This window comes from Stomoxys calcitrans, chromosome 3, assembly GCF_963082655.1.
Source record: "Stomoxys calcitrans chromosome 3, idStoCalc2.1, whole genome shotgun sequence".
NCBI lineage: Eukaryota > Metazoa > Arthropoda > Insecta > Diptera > Muscidae > Stomoxys > Stomoxys calcitrans.
The window spans coordinates 154,635,220-154,658,122 of NC_081554.1; the positions used below are offsets into that span (position 1 = coordinate 154,635,220).

At 35.4% G+C, this 22,903-nt stretch overlaps 1 protein-coding gene across 5 annotated transcripts in view; it reads left to right on the forward strand.

Moving 5' to 3' along the window:
• LOC106084428 (tyrosine-protein phosphatase Lar) overlaps nt 1-22,903 on the forward strand; it is a 710,785-nt gene that overhangs the window by 629,856 nt on the left and 58,026 nt on the right. For 3 of the 5 annotated variants that reach the window (XM_059365346.1, XM_059365348.1, XM_059365347.1), the window contains one exon: nt 4,234-4,530. The exons of the other annotated variants lie outside the window; for them this stretch is intronic. In XM_059365346.1, the coding sequence (XP_059221329.1) occupies nt 4,234-4,530 (297 nt within the window). The remainder of the gene's footprint in view (nt 1-4,233; nt 4,531-22,903) is intronic. 5 annotated transcript variants of the gene reach the window in all.

Consider the following 22,903-nt stretch of genomic DNA (forward strand, 5'->3'; position numbering starts at 1 on the left):
CCTTCTTTGAAGAACGAAGCTCATTTTTGGCTCAATGGGTACGTAAATAAGCAGAATTGTCGATTTTGAGGAGAAGATCGGCCAAACGTAGTTTCAACAAGACGGTGCCACGTGCCAGACAGCACGCGCAACAATGGACTTATTGAGAAGCGAGTTCGGTGAACATTTTATTTCTTTTTCGGGACCGGTCTTTAGACTATTTTTGTTGGGTTGTGTTAAAGCTTATGTCTATACAGACAAGCCCGCTTCAATTTACGCATTGGAAGACAACATTGAAGCATCATGTCGAAATGGGCCGACATGGTGGAAAAAGTATGCCAAAATTTGGACTAAGCAGATGGACCATTTGGGGCGCAGTCACGGTCCGCATACGGTCAAATAAAAGGACCGTACTATCGATTCAAATAAAATGTTCATGCATTTTTCTGAATTTTATGTTGTTTTATTTTTTACAAAACCTTTCCTATAGCTCTTAAAAAATTACCCTTAATATTCGGGAGATCAGACTATATGGAAGCTATATTAGTTTATGGACCGATGAGGATTAAACTTAGGATAACTGTTGGAGGTCATAGAAAAAGATATTTTGGAAAATATCACCCAACGAAAGTAGCGCCCTCTAGAAACTCAAGAATAATAATCGGGGGATTGGTTTGTATGGGAGCTACACCTAAACATGGACCGATTTGGTCCCTTTACAATCCCAACCGATCTATATTAGAGACGTAGCTTTGCAAAACTTCGAACGGCTAGCTTTACCGTTTGGAAGTTAGCGTGCTTTCGACAGGCGGGCGGAGACGGTTTTTGTACCCACCACCGAAGGATGGCGCTAAGCTACAGTCTTTAAAAATAGAGATATTAAGCTGAAACTTTGCACAGATTCTTGTTTTGTCCATAAGCAGGTTAAGTTCGAAGATGGTCTATATAGACCGATCCGCCGATTTAGGGTCCTAGGCCAATAAAAGCCATACTTATTATCCGATTTTGCTGAAATTTGGGACAGTGAGTTGTGTTAGGCCAGTAGACATCCTTCTTCTATTTGGCCCAGATCTGTCCAGATTTGGATATAGCTGCCAATATAGACCGATCTCTCGATTTAAGGTTTGGACCCATAAAGGGCGCATTTATTGTCTGATGTCGCCGAAATGTGGGACAGTGAGTTAAGTTAGGCCCTTCAACATTCAGGTTAAATTTGTCTCAGTTCGGTCTAGATTTGGATATGGCTGCCATTAGACCGATCTCTCGATTTAAGGTTTTGGGCCCATAAACGGCGCATTTATTATCCAAATTCACCGAAATTTGGGACAGTGAGTTGCGTTAGGCTATTCGAAGACTTGCTGCAATTTGGCCCAGATCGGTCCAGATTTGGATATAGCTGCCATACAGACCGATCTCTCGATTTATGGTTTTGGGCACATAAAAGGCGCGTTTATTGTCCGATTTCGCCGAAATTTCTGGCAGTGAGTTGCGTTAGGCTCTTCAAAAACTTTCTGCAATTTGGCCAAGATCGGTCCAGATTTGGATATAGCTGCCATATAGACCGATATCTCGATTTAAGTTTTTGGTCGCCGAAATTTGGGACATTGAGTTAAGTTGAGTTTTTTTGCAATATTACCCAGATCGGTCCAGATTTGAATATAGCTGCCACATAGAACGATCTTTCGATTTAAGGTTTTGAACCCATAAAAGGCGAATTTAACGAGCGATTTTGCCAAAATTTGGGACAGTGAGTTGTGTTAGGCCCTTCGACATCGTTCTTCAATTTGGTTCAGGTCGGTTCAGATTTGGATATAGCTACCATATAGACCGATCTCTGGATTTAAAGTCTTGGCCCCATAAAAGGCACATTTACAATCTGATTTCGGTGAAATTTGACACAGTGACTTATGTTTGGCTTTTCGACATCCGTGCATGTTATAGTTCAGATCGTTCTATATTTGGATATGGCTACCAAAAATACCAATTTTTGTTCTAGAAAATTGAACAATGCTTGTGCTTATTAGAACACTTAATATCCGTGTCGAATTTGGTGCAAATCGGACCATATTTCGTTGAATTATGGATGGATGGATTTTCACCGGATTATGAAGAAAGAAAGTTTACATCTATACCCGAGGTGGTGGGTATCCAAAGTTCGGCCCGGCCAAACTTAACGCCTTTTTACTTGTTTTCTCTTAAAATATCGATATTATAGATACTTATTTTCAAAATTTTTGAATGTTACAATTATTAATAGTTTGCCAGCACTATTCTATAATCATCAGCCATGTTTAAGGTATATAAAATGAGGTTTGGCTAAACTAAACACAACATCTTTTGTTCACTTTCAAGCAATAAATCTCGCTTTTAAAAGAAAATTAAAAATATTGCAATATTTTATTTAAAAGATCTTAATTTTTAGAAAATTTAGCATGAAATGTTATTAGCTCAGAAAAGCGGAGCTTTGTTATATATTATGCTAATATAGTATACATATATTCATTATTATTTTTTTTTACCTTAAACTATTTACCTGTTTATACTTTAAGTTTTTTGCTATGCACCTTCATCTTGCTATATTATTAAAAATTATTATAGCCCAATTAGGTTTAAGAGCACACATTACTTTTATTATTGTGTTTTTATTGCCTAGATTTTTAAAATTCACCTTTAACAATTATAATTTGTTACTTTTTTTTTTAATAAAACAAACCCATCCATCCTTAAAAATTTTCAAAAAAAAAAAACAAAACAAATGGTTTATGCAAAAAACAAAACTGTGTCACTGTTTAATGTCTCTCCCCCAACCAATATCCACTTTAAAATCTATCGAAAACCACCCCGAAATTCCGAGAAAAATATATGAATGTAAAATTTATTTCTCATTTTTTGTGGTATACATACTTAAATTTATGTGAATTCCCTTAGGATAATTTCATAAAGCACTCTTGGCTTCTTTTGGTGTCTTGATTTGCATGAAAAAGTTATTTTTTAAATTTTTTGGAGCACTATAAAAAATTTCCATAATATTTCTAGTTTTAAAAGAAACAAAGAAATTTGTTTATGAAAATTTTGTACCTATTAAAATTTTGTTTAGGATAAGTAAAAAAAGCACAATTCTTTCAATACACAATTTTTTGTTTTTTTTTTTTTTATTTTATTGACAATTAAAAGTGTCTAAATGCATCTTAATTTGTTATTGCTTTTTTAAATATATTGTATTTGAATATACCGAGCCTAAGCTTCTTATTTAAATTTTGTTAATTTATTTTATTTATTTTTTCTAATTTTTCTTATTTTCTAAAACCTTTTGATCCTGGCTAGGCATGTTTAATATTTTTTATTTTGCCATCTTACCTTTACCTAGGCATGTCTTTTACATTAGACCCTTAATGGTTCTAAAAACCATTAAAATTATTTTTTTTTTTTTATTTTTAAAAAAATGTGGTGTGGTGCTGGTGGATATATTATCCATTATCCAAAAAAAAACAAATAATAGTTGTTTAGTTAGAGCTATAAAAAAATAAAACAGAAAACCAAAACCAATAAAATATGCATTCAAAATTTTAAAACCAGAAAACAGTGTTATTGAAAATTAAAGAAAAAAATTGGTTAATTATGGAAAACCTAAAAACAAAAAGAAAATTTTGCATAAACCATTGGTAAATTGTTTATATATCTCTTTATTTATTTTTATGGTTCTTTTTGTTGTATTATTTATTATATTCATTATTGTTATAAGTTTTTGACACTACTTTGTTTTGTTTGTTTGTTTATTTATTTAAATTCTTTCGTTTTTTTGTTTCTTTTCATATTGCTTTTTGGTTATCAACCTGCGAACAAAAACATTTTACTTTTGGATTTTTATAAAAAAAACAAACCCAAAAATCAAACCACTACTGGCAATGCTGTTAATTTCATATAAAACGCTATTAAAAATATTTACAATTTCATTACATTCATTATCCTTATGTGGCTATTTATAAAAAAAATCATCTTCATCATCATCCTTTCATACTTCGAAAAACCTACCATTAACTTCATCTTTATCATTATCATGCCTATAAAAATGCCACTCATCCTCCCGTTTTTATCAAAATAAAAATTATTTAAATTTTGGTATATCCCCTTGGGTTTCTATATAACCCACCCAAAAAAAAAAAAAAAAAAAAACAAAATCGTAAAAAAAAACCTTGATATCATCACACACACACACTATTGTTCCTGTTCCACTTTATATATGTATATCTGTAGTACCAGGTGCCCCACCACGCAATATCACCGCCTCAGCTACTGGGCCCACTACCATTGCTGTCAATTGGCTGCCACCGCCGGCAGAACGTTCGAATGGCCGAATTATCTATTACAAGGTATTCTTTGTGGATGTTGGTCGCTCCGACAATGAGGCCACCATAACCACCTTGAACAAGACGAGCATTGTTTTGGATGAATTGAAACGTTGGACCGAATACAAGATTTGGGTGTTGGCCGGCACATCGGTGGGCGATGGACCGCGCTCGCATCCAATCATAATGCGAACTCACGAAGATGGTATGTATGCAAACCAGTTAACCTAAAAAAAGAAAAATTAACAAAAAACTAGTAATGAAAAACCTATTTTTTTTTTTAATTATTTATGAAATCCCATTATTTTTAATTTTTCATTTAAAAAGAAAATTTGTACTGATACACAATTTGTCATTTTTTACAAGAAAATCATTTTTATATTCATTTATCTTATTTTCATTTCTACATCGTTATTTTTAATACTTTGTTTCCTAAAAATGATTTTTTTAAGTAGCATAATGGCAAAATAATTTTTAATAATTAATAAAAAATAATTTATTGGTTTTAAAAAATTTATTTTACTTTTATAATTAAAAAATCTTTTGCTAAAATTGTTTATATATATATTTTTTTTTTTTTAATTTAAGTATGGACAATTATTTTATATTTTTTTTTTCATTTATTTAGTATTTTTTGTTAATTATAAGTTAAGGTTTAGTTTCCTAATTACCCACCATCAAAGCATAGGAGCACAATTATTTGGTGATTTATTTTAATTGGTTTCAACATAAAAATGTCTGACCCTATGATGTTGATACGTCTGTCTATCCACCCGTCTGTGTGTTATAGTCACACTATTTTCTCAAGAATGGAGTCATTAAAGCTGAAGTCTGGCAGAACTTGCTTTAGTAAGTAAGTAAATACTATAAAATTTCTCATGAACATTGCATTAAGGAACAGGGGATACTTCTCTCATATCAATGAGTGCAGTCCGGTGAAAGATTAAGCTGCATGATAAGGGGCCTCTTATAGCGACGTTGGTAGAGAAGTCTTAGCATGGCAGGATATATCACAAATGTAGGCAACATTAGTAAGGGGATAACCACCGCAAAAAAAATTTTTAAGTTCACGCAGGGATTAGAGCCTAGCCGTTTGGCGTTATAGGCGGTCAAGCTAACCTCTGTGCCTCTTACTTACCGTCTTACTTACACACTTACGGACTTACCTACTAACTTACTTACCATCTCACTTACTTACTTATTTACTTACTTACCTACTTACTTACTTACATACGTACTTACTCACTTACTTATTTACTTACTTACATACGTACTTACTTACTTACCTAGTTACCTTCTCACCTACTTTCTTGTTTATTTACTTACGTACTTACCTACTTACCTACTTACTTACTTGCTTACTTACTTACTTACTTACTTACTTAATTACTTACTAACTTACTTACTTATTTACTTATTTACTTACTTACTTACTTACTCACTTATTTACTTACCTATTTACTTACTTACTTACTTACTTGCTTACTGACTTACTAACTTACAATCTTACTTATTTACTTACTCACTTATTTACTTACTTATTTACTTACTTTCGTACTTATTTACTTACGTACTTACTGACTGATATACATACTTGCTTTCTTACTTATTCACATGCTTACTTACTTACCTACTAACTTACTTACATACTTACTCACTCACGTACTTACTAACTTAGTTACTCACTTACTTACTTACCTACTTACTTACGTATTAACCTTCGTACTTTTTTACTCATCCACTTACTTACTTACTAACATACATAATTTTTTACTTACTTGAAATAATGAGGTTGATCGAATGCGCCCCGTCTGGCTTATGTTTTCACAGATTTGCATATATTCTGAAAGCGTGCCAAAAACCAAGGGTGGTATTTACACCAAAGTCTGTCAAGGCAAGTCATGCGACACCAAAGGCCTACAGACCTGTAAGCCTTACGTCCTTTCTACTTAAAACCATGAAACGCATTGTAGACACCATGATAAAGAGTAGGATATCCAGCGGACTGCTCAAATACAAACCCCAAGCCTATGTCAAAGGAAGGTCGGCGAAGACTGCACTGCACGATGCCAAAAAGTACACATTGGCGGTATGCATTGACATCGAGAGAGCTTTTTTACCGACATACTGATCTAATTTTTAGACTAGTACCGTGTTGACCGAGTCCTTGGAGACTGGATAAACCATGTGCTAATGAGCAGGTGGATAAATTGTTAAGTCCCATCACATAAAGAAAAGGGAGAGAGTAACACAGGGCACGTTACGAGGGAAATTTTATCGCCATTTTTATGGGTGACCACCGAAAATGCGTTCAGCGTCATAGGCGTACATCCTAACCTCTGCGCTACCGTGGCCTCCGAGGGTCAAGAAGTCTCAATGTTAACCCAGACAAGTTCGAAATCCCTGTTCACGAGGAAGACACAGGTGGGCCTATTTGACGCACCACGTTGTCTTAACAGTGCGATTTCGATATCTGAAAAGGTCAAATATCTAGGAGTGATCTTGGATAGGAACTAAATTGGAAGTGTCACATTCAAAAGCGTACCGAGAAGGCTTATACAAGTGGAACACTATGTAGACGGGCCGTAGGCTGGAAATGGGGTCTGAATCCGAGGATAGTCCACTGTCTCTACAGACTAATAAGACAAATATTTACTTAATCTTCTGCAGTTTCCACTTTATATCTCAGATCCTAATCATCTGGTACGCGTTCTTGTACCTTATAAGGGTGTCTTATTCGGTATTGAATAGTCTTGCGGCAAATTCATCTGCTCCCGCTGCCGGCTTACTAATTCACTGAAAAAAAAGTTTGCGCAAAATTAAAGACTTTTCCTCATTCGTAGGACTTTAGCAATGAAAACGAGCCAAAGAACCAAAACTTTAAAATAAAGACGCTATCTTTAAATATAATTTCGTATTTACCAACGGACTTGACCACTTGTTTCAAATTTCTTTCATTGATTGATTCCTATTTTACTTCATAGATAACTGTACAATTGTTATTTCTCTAAACTTAGCACCTTACAATCTACTCTATTTGGTATGGTTGTAAAGTACCATAATGCATTTGATATCGTCCGCTGATGATATTTCTTGGTCGAAATTTAAACCGCGATACGGATAGCCAGTCAAATGCTTCTAGCAAAAACACATTTTTGCTGACTTTTAAATGATTTTTGCAAAACTTGGAATGGAAAGCATTAAACATTTGTCTAAAACCGAACAATATCCTGCAATGGAATCTCAATTTAGCACATTAACCTAAAAAAAATAACATTTAAAGACGCTCCTATTTGTAAGCCATCTGTTTGATGTTTGATTCTATTTCCGAACTTCATTGTGACTCCTGTATATCTCGATTCGCTTATACTCACTTCTTTCCATTTCTATCTTCATTTTGCGGAATAGACTTTTCTCCCCTTTTCTTCTTTTTACTCCTTCGCCTGGCCCGTTGCTACTGATGACAGAGTTGCTCTATATGCGTTCTTGGCTTGAGTATCATTTTGCCACTCTTGGTCGTTTCATAGGAGGAAGCTTCTGGTACCCATGTCCGGATTTCGCGGCATTTTCTAAACTTTACTATATCATTGTGAGAAGTAGACTCCAGACTTCATAATGACCATCATACTGATTTCATCCGATAGGTGTTCAATGTAACTTATCTTATATGAAAGAAATGAGCAGATTCATGATGGTGGGATTAGACAGTTCGTCGCGTTCGAATCTGGGTATTTGTTTATATATTTTTTTAATATGCTTGATTTTGTTTTTTGTAGGGTTTTTTATTTGTTTTATGGTTTTTACGTAAATGGTTTCAATTACTTAAAAAGGATTATTTCTCTTTCTTCTTCTGTTAATGTATATTTTACTCCGAGAATATTTTTCATTTGAATTTCCACAAGGAAAGTCTCATATTTTTTTTTATTTTTAGTAAATATTTGCTTTAACTCTTTAATTTTTAAAATTAATGCTATTATATTAAATATGTTTTCTTAGTATTACTTTAATTTTTTAAAGTAATTCCTAATGCTAAATATCTTTGTTATTCAAAATTCAAAGTTTTATTTTTATTTATTTATCTAACTATTTTATAATTTGTTTTTACTAATGGTATATATAACCGAACTACATATATTAATCAATTTTTTGAATTTTGATGCGTTTTGTGAAAACAAACGAAAACTCCAAGCAGCATTAACGAAATATTTTTGGATAATTACGCAAAATATTTTGAATATTGTTTTATTTTTCTATTTTCTTTCCAATTGTTGAACAGCAGGTTCCACATATGAAGCAAAAAAAAAAAAAAAAATTAGCTACCCTAAAAATATTGACAACTGAATTTTTGAAGTCAATGTTTATACAACAATATATATATCCAAAACAAAACACAAAAAAATTATTTTAAGTTTTGTTTTTTTTATTTAAATATTTTTTAGTTAAAATTTTACATTTTTTGCCAAGTTTATCATAAAAAGTATAAGTGTTGATGGAATCAAAAGCTTTCCTTTGTTGAGCCAAATAAAGCATTTACTTTAATGAGAATAAGCAAATTGTTGATGAACGGTAATACCTTTAAATTTCACTTATATCATTAACGAGGTCAATGTTCGAAATCCAAACTAAACTTAAACTGAGGATGAGGAAATTACCTTTAAGAAATTATAACTAAACTGGATCTGCTGGCGAATGCGCGACAATCACACAGCAAATATTACATTATTTGAAATCTTTGGTCTATTAACATGTTGTCTAAACCGACTGTAATTTATCATAATTAAGACGATTAGTGAAACTTCCATTCAAGCCAACGACAACATAACCTCTTAAAATTTAGATTGCACCACATTAAATCGTCTACAGTTTCATAAGATCAGTCATTCGTGACGTTTCGGGTCTTATCTGGTACAATTTGTTTGCAAAGACTTCTGTTTCCCTGAAATGTCTGTATGGCCCGCATACAAAGAAGTTGAACTTTGAACTGTATAGCCATCTCGTTCAGATATCTGCGTAGTAAAGGTCATGTTTTTAGTTCAGAAATTTGTCAACAGCAGTCTCAGTCTGGCAATCTGAGAAGGAAGGTGTTGCAACCATACTAAAGACTTCATATGTTTCACACTCCACTGATTCTTTAATTGTTTTATACATAATTCGGCGAACAGGTAAGCTTCCCAATATGCCCAGTACTTAAAAGCCTTTAGAGTATACCTCAATACCCAACTAGTCTGGAATTCTCCGTATGGAAATACAATAACTTCCTTATTCCATAATAATGTACATACTTCCATAGTATTGTACATTCTTCCAAAATATTGTACATACATCAATATTTTTGTTGATGCCTTAAAAGTATACCTCAATGCCCAACTAGTCGGGAATTCTCCGTATGGAAATACAATAACTTCCTTATTCCATAATAATGTACATACTTCCATAATATTGTACATACATCAATACTTTTGCTGATGTGCCGTTCACCAGACCAAAACACCATATATAGTAATAAATTTGACGACATCATATACGATTACGTGGGAGCAAATGTCAAAAGTCTTTTCATAGGCACTAGTGTTCTTCTTCGCCCTTTCCAAAATGATACTAAACTAAATTTTCCATGAACATTCCACTAAGCAACAGGGGATACTTCCCTCATATCAATGAGTCCAGTCCGATTAAAGTTTAAGCTCAATGATAAGGGTCTCTTTTTTTGCCGAGTCCGAACGGCGTGCCGCATAGCAACACCACTTAGTACAGAAGTTTTAACATGGTTACCTCACAAATGTAGCCAGCATTAGAAAGGGGATAACCACCGCTGAAAATTTGTCAGATGTTCAGGCCGTGATTTGAACTCAGGCGTTCGGCGTCATAGGCGGACATGCTAACCTCTGCACCACGGTGCATATACCTGTAAGGTATTCAGCCATTAAATTAAAACTATGCAACACGCAATTCGGGCTCTGCTATAAAAAGGAGGTCCCGTATCATAGAGCTCAAACATTAATTGGACTGCACTCATTGATACGAAAGAAGTATCTCCTGTTCCTTATTGAAATGTTCATGGGAAATTTTGGTAGTATTTTGTAGAAGAATCAGTACTGTGGTGTACCTATCGCATTTTTTAAGAGTATTCTGTAAACTTTCCTTAGACCAACCAGTTTTGTGGTCACTGTTTGGCCCTCGATTTCGCAAGGCCATGAAGACTTAAGCAAGTTGTTCAAGGCGTTCGCGACTCTTTTGAGTAGGAAATTTATCCTACTCAGTTTACACCACTTTTTCTAAGCTAATGTAATAATAATCTGATAAAATGTGGTCATCCAAACCTTCTCAGTCAAATATTCTTCCGCTAATAGTGTCCGATACCAAGGTAACATCTAGTACCTCGTGCCTGTTTCTGATAATAAAGATCGGTTGAAGGCGCCATCTGCATGTCTCCCATTTCCGCACCCCTCACAAGTTTAAATCCAAGTATTCTTAGTCTACGAATTATGCCTCAATTTATCTGTTTCTCAGATAAAAACAATGCTGAATCTTCCTGCCAGGAAGAGGTCTGTAAAAATGCAATTTTGCTCATGAACATTCCTTTAAGGAACGTTGTTTGGAAAACAACAACAGTTGTCGCAAAACCCACGACGAAAATTGTTAATTTTCCTGCAACAATTTGTTTCGAATCTCAAAGACCCTAAGTACAAATTTGTTGTTGAAAGGCACTCGTCTAGCAAACCAACATACAACAACAATAAGATTATTCAAAACCAAAACAACAACCTTGTTACCAACGGCAAAGCCTTGCAATGCTGCACAGCTTCGGTGTGTGTATTTGGTGATTAGTTTTAATTTCTTCGTTCGGCTCGCGTTGCTTGTTCTCGTTCGTTTACTGCCGCACTCGGGTTTTCGCTGTTATTCTCTCTCTACTATAACCCTTAAAAACAAATTTTAATAATTTTGCCTCCCCTGAGGATTGAACTGATGATCTCATGTTTGGTTGTCTTGCACGCATTCTCTAGCCTACCGACATCATCTTCCTTATGATGAAATAAATCAATAGGTATTACTACAAAGTAATAAATGTCTCAATTAATTAAAAATAAAACAAGTAAAAAGGAGTTAAATTCGCCCGGGCCGAACTTTGGATAACCACCTCGGGTACTCTCTTTTAAAATTAGGTTTTTATGGAGCCAAGACCTTAAATCGAGAGATCGGTCTATATGGCAGTTCTACTCAAATCTGGACCAATCTGGGCCAAATTTCAGAAAGATGTCGAAGAGCCTAACACAACCCACTGTCGCAAATTTCGGCAAAATCGAATAGAAAATGCGCCTTTTATGGGCCCAAGACGTCAAATCTAGAGATCGATCTATATGGCAGTTATATCCAAATCTGGACCGATCTGGGCCAAACACAACTCACTGTCCCATATTTCGGCGAAATAGAACAATAAATGCGCCTTTTATGGGCCCAGGACCTTAAATAGAGAGATCAGTCTATATGGCAGCTATATATCTGGACCGATCTTGACCAAATTGAAAAAGAAGGTCAAAGTCCTAACACAACTCAGTGTCCCAAATTACAGGAAAATCGGATATCAAATGTGGCTTTCATGGGCAAGACCTTAAATTGACGGATCGGTCCTCCTGAGCTCCATCCTTTGCTACTAGCGCACATCTTGATCAACCGAATGTTCAATTCGCACAAGGTCTCTTGTGTTTCGTTTCGTAACTTTCTCTTCCGAGGTAGGAATATATCATACATATAAGAGTGGGTCAAACCGACAAAGCGGCTATCAAAATTAGAACTACGAATAATTTTAACAAAATATGGGTTAAAATCGATCATCTGTATTTTAAAAACAAAGTTCATCCCTCGGGTGGTATCTTTATATGGGAGTTATATCTAAATCTGAACCCATTTTGACGAAATTTTGCAGAGGCTTTCAGGTGGCTAATACCATTTCTTACCAAATTTCGTAAAATTTTTTTTAAAATTGTGGTCACTACATGCTTATATATAAATCGGGCGATATCTACACATCATAGTTATATATATATATATATATATATATATATATATATATATGAACCAATTTTTGCGATGTGCGTGATGATTGGGTAAAAAAAGCCTCCTCTACCTTAATTAAAAAACAGGACAGACGGACCAAGGATACGATAAGAAAACAAATACAGGCGGACATTGATGAAGCATCAGCCTTTTCGTCAGGGCATAAATTAGCTAAAGACAGACTTTGTGGCTAAAATCCGGAAGCTCAATTTTGAATTTAGATATATGGTGGGCAAATTTTCTATGTTTCTTCGCTTTCGATTGTTTCAACGAGACGGTGCCACATGCCACACAGCACTCGTAACAATGCACTTATTGAGAGGCGAGTTCGGTTAAAATTTGATTTCACATTCAGGACCGGTCAATTGGCCGCCTAGATCGTGCGATTTAAGCCTTTAGACTATTTTTTGTGGGGCTATGTTAAAGCTCATGTCTATACTGATAAGCCCGCTTTAATTGACGCCTTAGAAGACAACATTGAAGCATTTATTCGTGAGATACCGGCCGCAATATTGGAAAGAGTATGCCAAAATAGGACTTAGCGAATGGTTCATTTGAGGCGCAATCACGGTCAAAACTTGCATGAAATAATCCTCAAACATTAAATTATATGGATCGTACTATAGATTTAAATAAAGATTTCTTGCATTTTTCTGAAATTTATGTGTTTTTTCTTTGAAAAACTTTCCTGTGTCTCTTAAAAAATCACCTACACCACTACTATGACACAGAGTATTATAATTTGGGGCATTTGTTGCAACGCTTAGATGGAGAAATGATAACTCTATTGACCGACTCAGAATCACTTCCTGGTTCTAGTTTGCCATATCCGTAGCGCCTGGGTTCGAATCCTGGCGAGACCATGAGAAAAAATTTTCAGCGTTGGCTTTCCGCTCCTAATGCTGGCAACATTTGGAGGAGCCCACTTATCATTGAGCTTAAACTTGAATCGGACTGCACTCATTGATAGGTGAGAAGTTTGCCCCTGTTCCTTAATGGAATGTTCGACTTTATTGTTAATTAATTCTTGCAATGATGCTTCAGTAAAATCTCCGTAAATTTCATCAAAATCAGTTCGGATTTGTATACAGCTCCCATATATCTACCGATTACATCAATTTTTGTGGCAATATTCCTCAATTTTTTATGATAAATGTTGGCAAGTTTTTTTATCTTTATGGTTTTTGTTTTAATCACATTTGTTGATACCTTTTATTAATACTGTTTCATTGACAATTATTACCAAACAATATTATATCTCAGATTTTATTTAATTTCCGTTAAATTTATTTAAGTTCTAGCACAATTTCCTCCCACAAAAAAAAAAGTTGGCACACTTGTCTATGCTCACCTAAATGATTTTTCTAACTGATATGAAATCAAATTTTAATTTGATTTTATTTCTATATGAATACCATATTTTAACAGTTCAATTTTTTTTTTGTTTGTTTTTGGTCAATATACAAAAGGCAAATCAATTGAAATCTCTGTTTCGGATGCATTGATGCATTTTGAAAATTTTGTTATTTTAATTTTTTGATTTATTTCTATATCATTTGTGATGATTTTATACGTTTTTTTTTTTGTATCGAAATGCAATGCACACAAAGTAAAAAAAAAAAGAGTAAATACCAAAACTGAAATTGGCACCTGATATTTGCATATTTTTTGGTCTCACCTTTAGTGTTTTAGTGTATTGAGAAAAAAACCACAACAAGGAAATCCAATTTATCTAATTTAGGGTTTTTTGTGTTAATGTTGGTTTAATGCACAAATACTATTTTTTTTTGTGTGTTGTCACACAAACTGAGAGCACATGACAAATGCATTTTTATCAATTAAAGTTTTTGTCAAACTATATAAATGGAAAATATGTTAATTTTTTTTTAAGTGAGTTTATATTCAAACATATAAAATGCACCATCTATGCTATTATTTGTTGAACAAAAATTTTTGTGGTACTTTTTCAAGCACCAAAGTATGTGAAATTCTTATAAATAGTTTTAAGGTTTTTATTTCGAAAATTTTTAAATATATATAGATAATAAGTTAACTTTAAATTATAAATCATATGCACCACTTTTTTCACCTAGTTTTATGGCAAACTGCAAATTTTTTTAAAATAATTTTGTCGCCATTTTGTCATTTTTTAATAAAACTAAAACTATTTTGCATGTGGATTTTTTATGTTGTTTTTTGAAAAAAAAACGAAGCAAATTAAAAAGAATATATAAGCACAAACGCATGGCTAAGTTATTTTTCTTTAAGTTTTCAAATTGGAGTAGAATTTCTTGTTCATAGTACAAAGTTTATGTAAAACAATAATTAAAATAATTTTGTGGCAGTGAAAAACTAAAAACTGAACAGTCAATAATCATAACTCACCGATTATATACAGTTTGATAGGGGGAAAAAAAAATTCGTGTTGATTTTCGTCTTAGTAATATTTTGTGGAAAAAAAGTTCATGCTAAACTTATTCTGAGGTGAAATAATTAATATTATGTTTTCTTAACTTTATTCAATATTTAACATTTTATTCAAGCTTCTTAGGAAAAACCAGACAGAATTATACTGATTAATAACTTCAACGCCATACAGTATTTATAGTCAAGCAAAACAGTATGGTATCAATAAACACCGTTTGGTTTGAATAAAATAAATTAATAAGTACCGTTTGGTATTCGATTTATAACCAAAAAGGTTTTAGTTTCAATACCAAACTGTTATTAGATTTAGTACCAAACCGATATCGCTTTAATACCTTTCTCGTTATGACTTTAACATTTCACCCTCTAATGAATGAACTCATTTACAGACGAAACCGCATAACTGAAATACGCTTTAGTGAAAAATCCCGCATAAGTGAAAATTGATGGAAAGAAACATTAGTTTTTGGTGTTATCCATTGCAGATGAATACGTTTAAAAGAAAAATCGCTTAACTGAAAATACCACAAAACTGAAATAGTTTTTACACCTTAAATTATATTTTTATATGAAACTGAAATCGCAATAAGTGTTAAAGTTATTTGTATTAGAATCTATCAGGACAGGAAAAACTCAAGAAAAATTTGCAAAACAGTATTTTTCGCTTATGATTGTCTATGACTTTTTAAGAGTTCTACTCAGCATTGCTCTTTTTCAACTCAAGTTATTTTATACATAAATAATGAAAATTCACTTGCCCTTATGCTTATATCGCTTAACTGGAAACTGATTTCACTTACCCGAATCACGCAAACTGAAAATTACGGATCAGTGAAATAAAATTGATGCATTTTTAACGTTTCACTTATCCGGTCTTGACTGTACTTCGTTTGTGTAAATTAAAATAATAACAGAAAATAATGTTACATCTTTGGCAACCTCGGTTCATTTTACTCAGCAATTGATTTTACAGAACAAATATTGCATTATCTTTCCTTAAATGATCGCAAAACAAAAATCACTTTCTTATTCAATTTAGCTATAATTATTTTTTGGTACAAAGTTACGTCGTAATTTTTATCCAATCATGTTTTAACTTTTGGCCTAGAGACGAAGCCCATTGAAATTGGAAGAAATCAGTTCAGATTTGGATATAGCTCCCATATAAATGTTCCTCCGATTTGGAATAATAGTTCAATAAACTGATGCTTTCGAAACTTAGCACAAGAGATTCTTATAGGACTCTTGACACTGCTTGTGAATTTCTTCGAAATTGGTTCAGATTTATATATAGGAATCTGCAGGAATCTTTGCGAACGCACTTATCATCCGATCTTCTCAGAATTTTGCACTACGCTTTTTCCTCCAACTCCCATAATAACTCTCGATTTTGGTCGAAATCGGTTCTGACTTACATGTAGCATCTACGTTCGTCCGATTTGTACTAATATTTCAATAATGTTGTCATTTGTTAACAGATTCTCACACAATTTTGCATAAAGGAGTCCCGGTATTGCTGTTTAATTTCATAGAAAATTAGGTCGATCTACAGTTACTGTGAATATATTGCGCCATCGAGAGATGATTAATGATTTTTTTAGTCGGAAATGAATGTTATTGATCTGGACAACGTTTACTTTTAACAAGACAGCGCTACGTGCCGCTCAAGGAACGAAACCATTGCGATTTTACGAGAAAAGATCCCGGGCCGTATTATCTCACAATTCGCCACCAAGATTTTGTGATTTAACACCTTACGAATTCTTACTTTGAAGCTACGAGAAAATAAGGTGTACGCCAACAGATCAGCTTCTATTGAACGCCTCACAGATAAAATTCGTGAGGCTATCGATGACATAGGTCACATAGGGCAGTGACTTTGCTATTTGGCTATGGAAAACTTCATGAAAAGAATTTTAGTTCTGTAAGCGTGGCCGTGAAGGCTATTAGGCTGATGTTCTTTTCCTTTATTAACGGTATACCTTCCTCTTTATTATGAAATAAACATCCGATAATTTATCTCAAAAAAAGCAATTTTGCTTTGAATACCAAAATAACAACTCTTATAAAAAACCCCTAACTTCTTTTCCCTGCGGAAGTGGCTTTTATTACCAACTTTAAGTTGTCATAGCAACTATTTACAACTTTATAGAGTCTATATCTCCAATTTTGAAGGGCCTGCAGAGCCGGCAAATTGGTTTTTATAAGGTGGAGATTTATTGCAGAAACCGGATTATGATTTTCTTACTTTAATTGACTATGACAAAACATTTGTCCCATTAGCCGAACGTAGAATAGCGTTCCAAGCGCCCCGATCTTCTGTGCTCCTTTTATAATCCCCGACACCAAGTTTCGTTGTGTCTCTCACCACTTGATGTTTCCATCAGGCTCTTGCCCGTCCCGGGGTCGCAGACAAATATTTCGAAGTGTTACGAACGGGATGACTAGATTAGTATATTCCCATCCTATGGTGGTAGTTAAACATGTATAGTTTGATGTGTTCCAAATGGAAGGCCAAATAGCCAACTCTTCGACTTGTAGAACATTTAGTAGGTTTTGGTCGGGTTTGGTAGGACTTTTCTTAAATTTTGGTACGAAATAATTTTCTTGAGTGGCAATACTGCTCCTCTCTGGTCAAATATTCAATACTGGCATTGCTTTATACACTTGTGATATATGATGTTTTGTTTCACGGTGGTCTCGTAGACAGCACTTCAAAAATCCATATGCTGTCCAATAGTCTTTTGTTTCAGTGCATCACAGCTGCACCAAATTACAACGCACTGATGACGACACCATATCTAAATCGGAACCGATTTACATGAAATTTGGCCCTACTCAAAGACAAGCGCTATGAATTTTGGCAAAAATAGTTTCAGATATAGAAATAGCTCCCATATAAAAAATCTCTTGACTTGACTTCTTGAGCCCCTGGAAGCCGCAATTTTTGTCTGATTTGCCAGGGAGTGTTTTGTTATGACTTCTAACAACTGTGCCAAGTTAAGTCCAAATCGGTCAATAACCTGATATTGCTCCCATATAAACCAATCTCCCAAATTAACTTCTTGAGCCCCTGAAGCCTCAATTGTTATCCGATTTGCTTAAATTTTGCACATAGTGTATCGTTATGACTTTCAAAACTGTGCCATCAGCGTCTGTTCCCAGGTTAGCGGCGGCTGGAGGCGAGCGACGGATCTTGAAGCAAGCGGCTCGCGACAACGAGGGATACACGTGCAATCCCACAAAACCCATGAGGTTGGGGCGTTGGGCCAGTAAACGAAAAAAAAGACCATGATTTGCGGACCTGCACCTGGAATGTCCGCACTCTTTATAGAGAACGTGCAGTATACGCGCTGGCCGATGTATTAGAGAAGTACAAGGCAGATATTACCGCCTTACAGAAAGTGCGTTGCACTGGGAATGGCGTCACTACAACACCAAACGGTGATAAACTATACTATAGCTGCCATAACACGAGACATGAATTTGGCTGTGGATTTGCGCAAAAAAGCCAAATTCTTCAACATCAGCCTTATTTGTGCCCATGCCCCAACGGAAGACAAAGACGAGCAGACCAAGGATATTTTCTACGAGCGGCTTTACTCCGGTGGATGAGAGGCTAGCTACAATCCACATAAAAGCCAAATTCTTTAACATCAGCCTTAATTGTGCCCATGCCCCGACGGAAGATAAAGACGAGCAGACCAAGGATATTTTCTACGAGCGCCTAGAGCGAGAATATGACCGCTGCCCCGCCCATGATATTAAAATCCTTCTGGGAGATTTTAATACGAAGATAGGGAAGGAAGACATTTTCGGTCCAACAGGCGGAAAGTTAAGCCTCCACGAGATAACGTCCAGTAATGGGTTGAGGCTGATAGATTTCGCCGCGGCAAAAAACGTGGTAGTTAGTAGCACCAGATTTCAACATAAAAATATTCACAAAGCCACATGGGTGTCACCCGATCAAAACACGACGAACCAAATTGATCACGTTGTGATAGATGAAAGGCATTCATCCAGCGTGTTATATGTACGATCGATCTGTGGAGCGAATACAGATTCGGAACATGGCGAGAAAAGAACGATCTGACACTGCACGGAAGCTGGACATTGAAAAGCTGCAAACACAACAAATGCCAACTGCATACTCCACTCGACAGACCCAACTGCTTGTTCCGATGATGTAATGGCGCAGTGGCAAACTATTGCCCACTCTATGGAAAATACCGCGAAAACCGTACTTGGGTACAGGAAGCCTCCTCAAAGAAACCATGGTACGACCAAGAGTGTCGAGAAGCTACTGAAGCCAAGAAGGCAGCATATAGAGCAACCCTGCAATCAGAAGCAACGCACCAGATGAAGGAGAGGTATCGGGAGAAAAGGAGAGAAGAGAAACGTCTACTTCGCAGAATGAAGTCCGGAAATTCTACCAAAGAATTAAACATCAAACAGGCACATCCTCCTGCAGAGACAAAGTAGGGAATCTGGTAACTGACACAGATAACATGGTGAGGATATGGAAAGAACATTTCACCCAACAGCTAGTGTCCGACGTTGGCGGCGAAGAGGATACGATCCTAGTTAGGATGAGGTCCAAGTAGCAGTGACCCGACTAAAGAACAACAAGGCAGCAGGAGCCGACGGGTTACCCGCTGAACTATTTAAGGCAGGAGGTCGCCTCCTGATAAGACGAATGCATCAGCTTATCTGCGCAATCTAGCTAGAAAAACTCATACCCGATGATTGGAACCTCAGCATACTCTGTCCCGTACACAAGAAAGGAGACAAGACGGAATGTGCCAACTACAGAGGAATAAATCTCCTCCCCATCGCATACAAGATACTCTCGAGCGTACTGTGTAAAAGATTAAAAGCTAAAGTCAATGAGATAATTGGGCCCTATCAATGCGGCTTTAGACCTGGTAAATCCCCCCTGGACCAGATATCCACACTGCACAAATACAGGAATAGACCCGAGGGGAAAAATCAACACCTACCATCTCTTTGTTGACTACAAAGCCGCCTTCGATATTCCTTTACGTTCAAAGGTATTTCAAGCCATATCTGAGTTTGGTATCCCTGCAAAATTAATAAGACTCTGCTGGATGACACTTGCTGATACGCGTTCCTCAGTAAGAATAGGAAAGAATCTCTCCGAACCATTTAATACCAAACGAGGTTTCAGACAAGGAGACAGCCTATCGTGTGATCTCTTTAATATCCTGCTGGAGAAGATTATACGAGATCGGATGTGAATTGATACGGCGCACTCATTACAAGAGAACAAGTGCTACTCGCCTATGCCGACGACATCGACATCATAGGTCGGTCACCGGAAGTAGTAAACTGCAGTCTTTGAAAGAATCGAAAGAGAGTCAGTGAAAATGGGTCTGGCAGTAAATGGAGATAAGACGAAATGGATGGTTTCAACTCCCAAAACGCCTTGTACAACCGATCAGATAAAGAACATGGAGAATGTTGGGAACTACAACTTTGAGATAGTCAGCAACTTTATCTACCTCGGCACCACCGTAACCGAAACAAATGACACCAGTTTTGAGATAAAGCGAAGAATAATACTCGTAAAAAGATGCTACTTAGGATTAAGCAAGCAGTTTAGAAACAAGGCCACCTCTAGACAGACGAAGATTACACTATACAAGACACTGATACTACCCGTGCTGTTATATGGTTCTGAGGCATGGGCACTTGTGAAAGCAGAAGAGGCAGTGCTTGGAGTATTTGAGAGAAAGATTCTTCGTAAAATATATGGACCAGTTTGCATTTATGGAGAATGTAGGCGTCTTATGAACCACGAGCTGTATGACGACGATATCATAGTTACACGTATCAAACTACAATGGATGCGTTGGCTAGGTCATGTTGTCAGAATGGATGAAGAAGCTCCAGCAAAGTAGTCTTTTGAAGGCAAACTTGATGGTACACGCAGACCGGGAAGACCAAAAGCCCGATGGAAAGTTCAAGTGGTGGGAGACACCTCGAAACTAGGTGTCAGAGATTTTAGAATGAGCGCAGAAGATCGAGGTGCTTGGAACGCTATTCTACGTTCGGCTAGTGGGACAAATATTCTGTGAAAGCCAATTAAAGTAAATTCAAGTCGAAAACTGTGCGAAATACGGTCCAAACCTGTCAATATTCGGATATAGTCCCCATATAAAATGATTTTCCGATTTGACAACTTGAGCGTCGTCATAAACCGATTTAGGTAACATTGTGAAAAGTGAATTTTATAAGACTTCTCGATATTACTGCCGAATTTGGTCCAACTTGCATCACACTTGTTAGCTGCTTTACGTCTTAAGACCATAAAAATCCAATTTAAGCGATTAAATTTAGGTTGGAAATTTCACAAAAAAGTCGGGCGGTGACGACTGTATAATTCCCTACACCACCTAGTGCATGTAGTACTTCTTATATGTAGAACTTATCTCGAAATCTAGTCAGACTTTAATTTGGGTACCAATTGAAATAGCAATTTAGAACCTTGTAAGATTTTCCTACAATAGGACAAAAGATTTGGATTTCCACATCTTTAAAAGGCCATATCGGATAAAAGATTATATGGGAGTTTTATCGAAACCTGTGCCAATTTTAATAATACATACTGGGGCGTCAAATAGAGATTGACGTCCCAGTATGTGTCATTAAGATGTCACCAAAATTGTGGTTTTTACTCCCATAAAAGTCCATATCGGATGAAATGTGCCCATTGGAGCTATATCTAAATAAGGACTGATTTTAATGAAATTTTGCGCACGTATTGGAACGTCAACTTAAACGTCTCATGTAAAATCGGGCAAAAATTTTGGATTCTACAGCCTTAAAAGGCCATATCGAATGAACGATATATATGGTAGCTATATCTAAACCGATTTTTATGAAATTTTGCATACATATGAAGACGTCAAATAAAGCACCTCATGCAAAATTTTGCAAAGATCGGACCAAAATTGTGGCTTCTACAGCCTTAAAACGCCAAATCGGATAAAAGATATATATGAGAGCTATATCTAAATCTGAACCGATTTTTATGAAATTTCGCACATACATTGAGACTTCACAAAAACGACTCCACACCAAATTTGGTAAATATCGGACCAAAATGGTGGCTTCTACAGCTTTAATAGTTCAAATCGGATGAACGATATATATGGGAGCTATAACTAAATCTGAACCGTTTTTTATGAAATTTTCCAGATATATTAAGATCAGTAACAAAACAGTCCGTGCCAAATTTTGTGCAGATCGGTTGAAAATTGTAGCTACTACGGCCATTTAAGTGCAAATCGGGCGATACATATATATGGAAGCTATATCTAAATCTAGACCGATTTTTATGAAATTTTGCACACATATGTAGACCTCAAATAAAATATCCAATGCCAAATGTTGTGAAGATTGGACGAAAATTGTGGCTTCTACAGCCTTAAAAAGCCATATCAGATGCAAGATATATATGGGACCTATATCTTAATCTGAACCGATTTTTTTCAAAATAATAGCGTTTGTCCTCAGGCCGAAAAAGTAACATGTGCAAAATTTCGTGACAATCGGACAGAAAATACGACCAGCACTTTGATTACAAGAATACATGGACTCACAGACGGACATGGCAAAATCGAATCAGAAAGTGATTCTGAGTCGATCGGTATGGGTCTAGCTCTTCTCCTTCTTAGCGTTGCAAACAAATTCACAAATCTATAATACCCTGTACCACAGTGGTGGTGCAGGGTATAAATATCAAGTCTCCGATCAACAAAATCATTTTGTTTGCAAATTGAAGGTATTATGGATTATAGATTCATTGCCCCATTCTTTGAAGGGACTTCATACAGAACTTGTCCCAAGTCTTCATTTTTGTTTTGCAACCCCAAACTAGTATAAATCATTTTAAAAAAATTTCTCCGAATTGAAAAAAATCTTTTAATATACAGGATTAAAGGTTTTTTTTTTAAATTTCTGCTCACTTTATACAATTCACAAGAATTAAATCCCTTTTTTATTAACCATTTTTTGTATATAATAATTCTTGAACTCTTATGAAAGTTAATTGAATATTATTATAAGCGTGC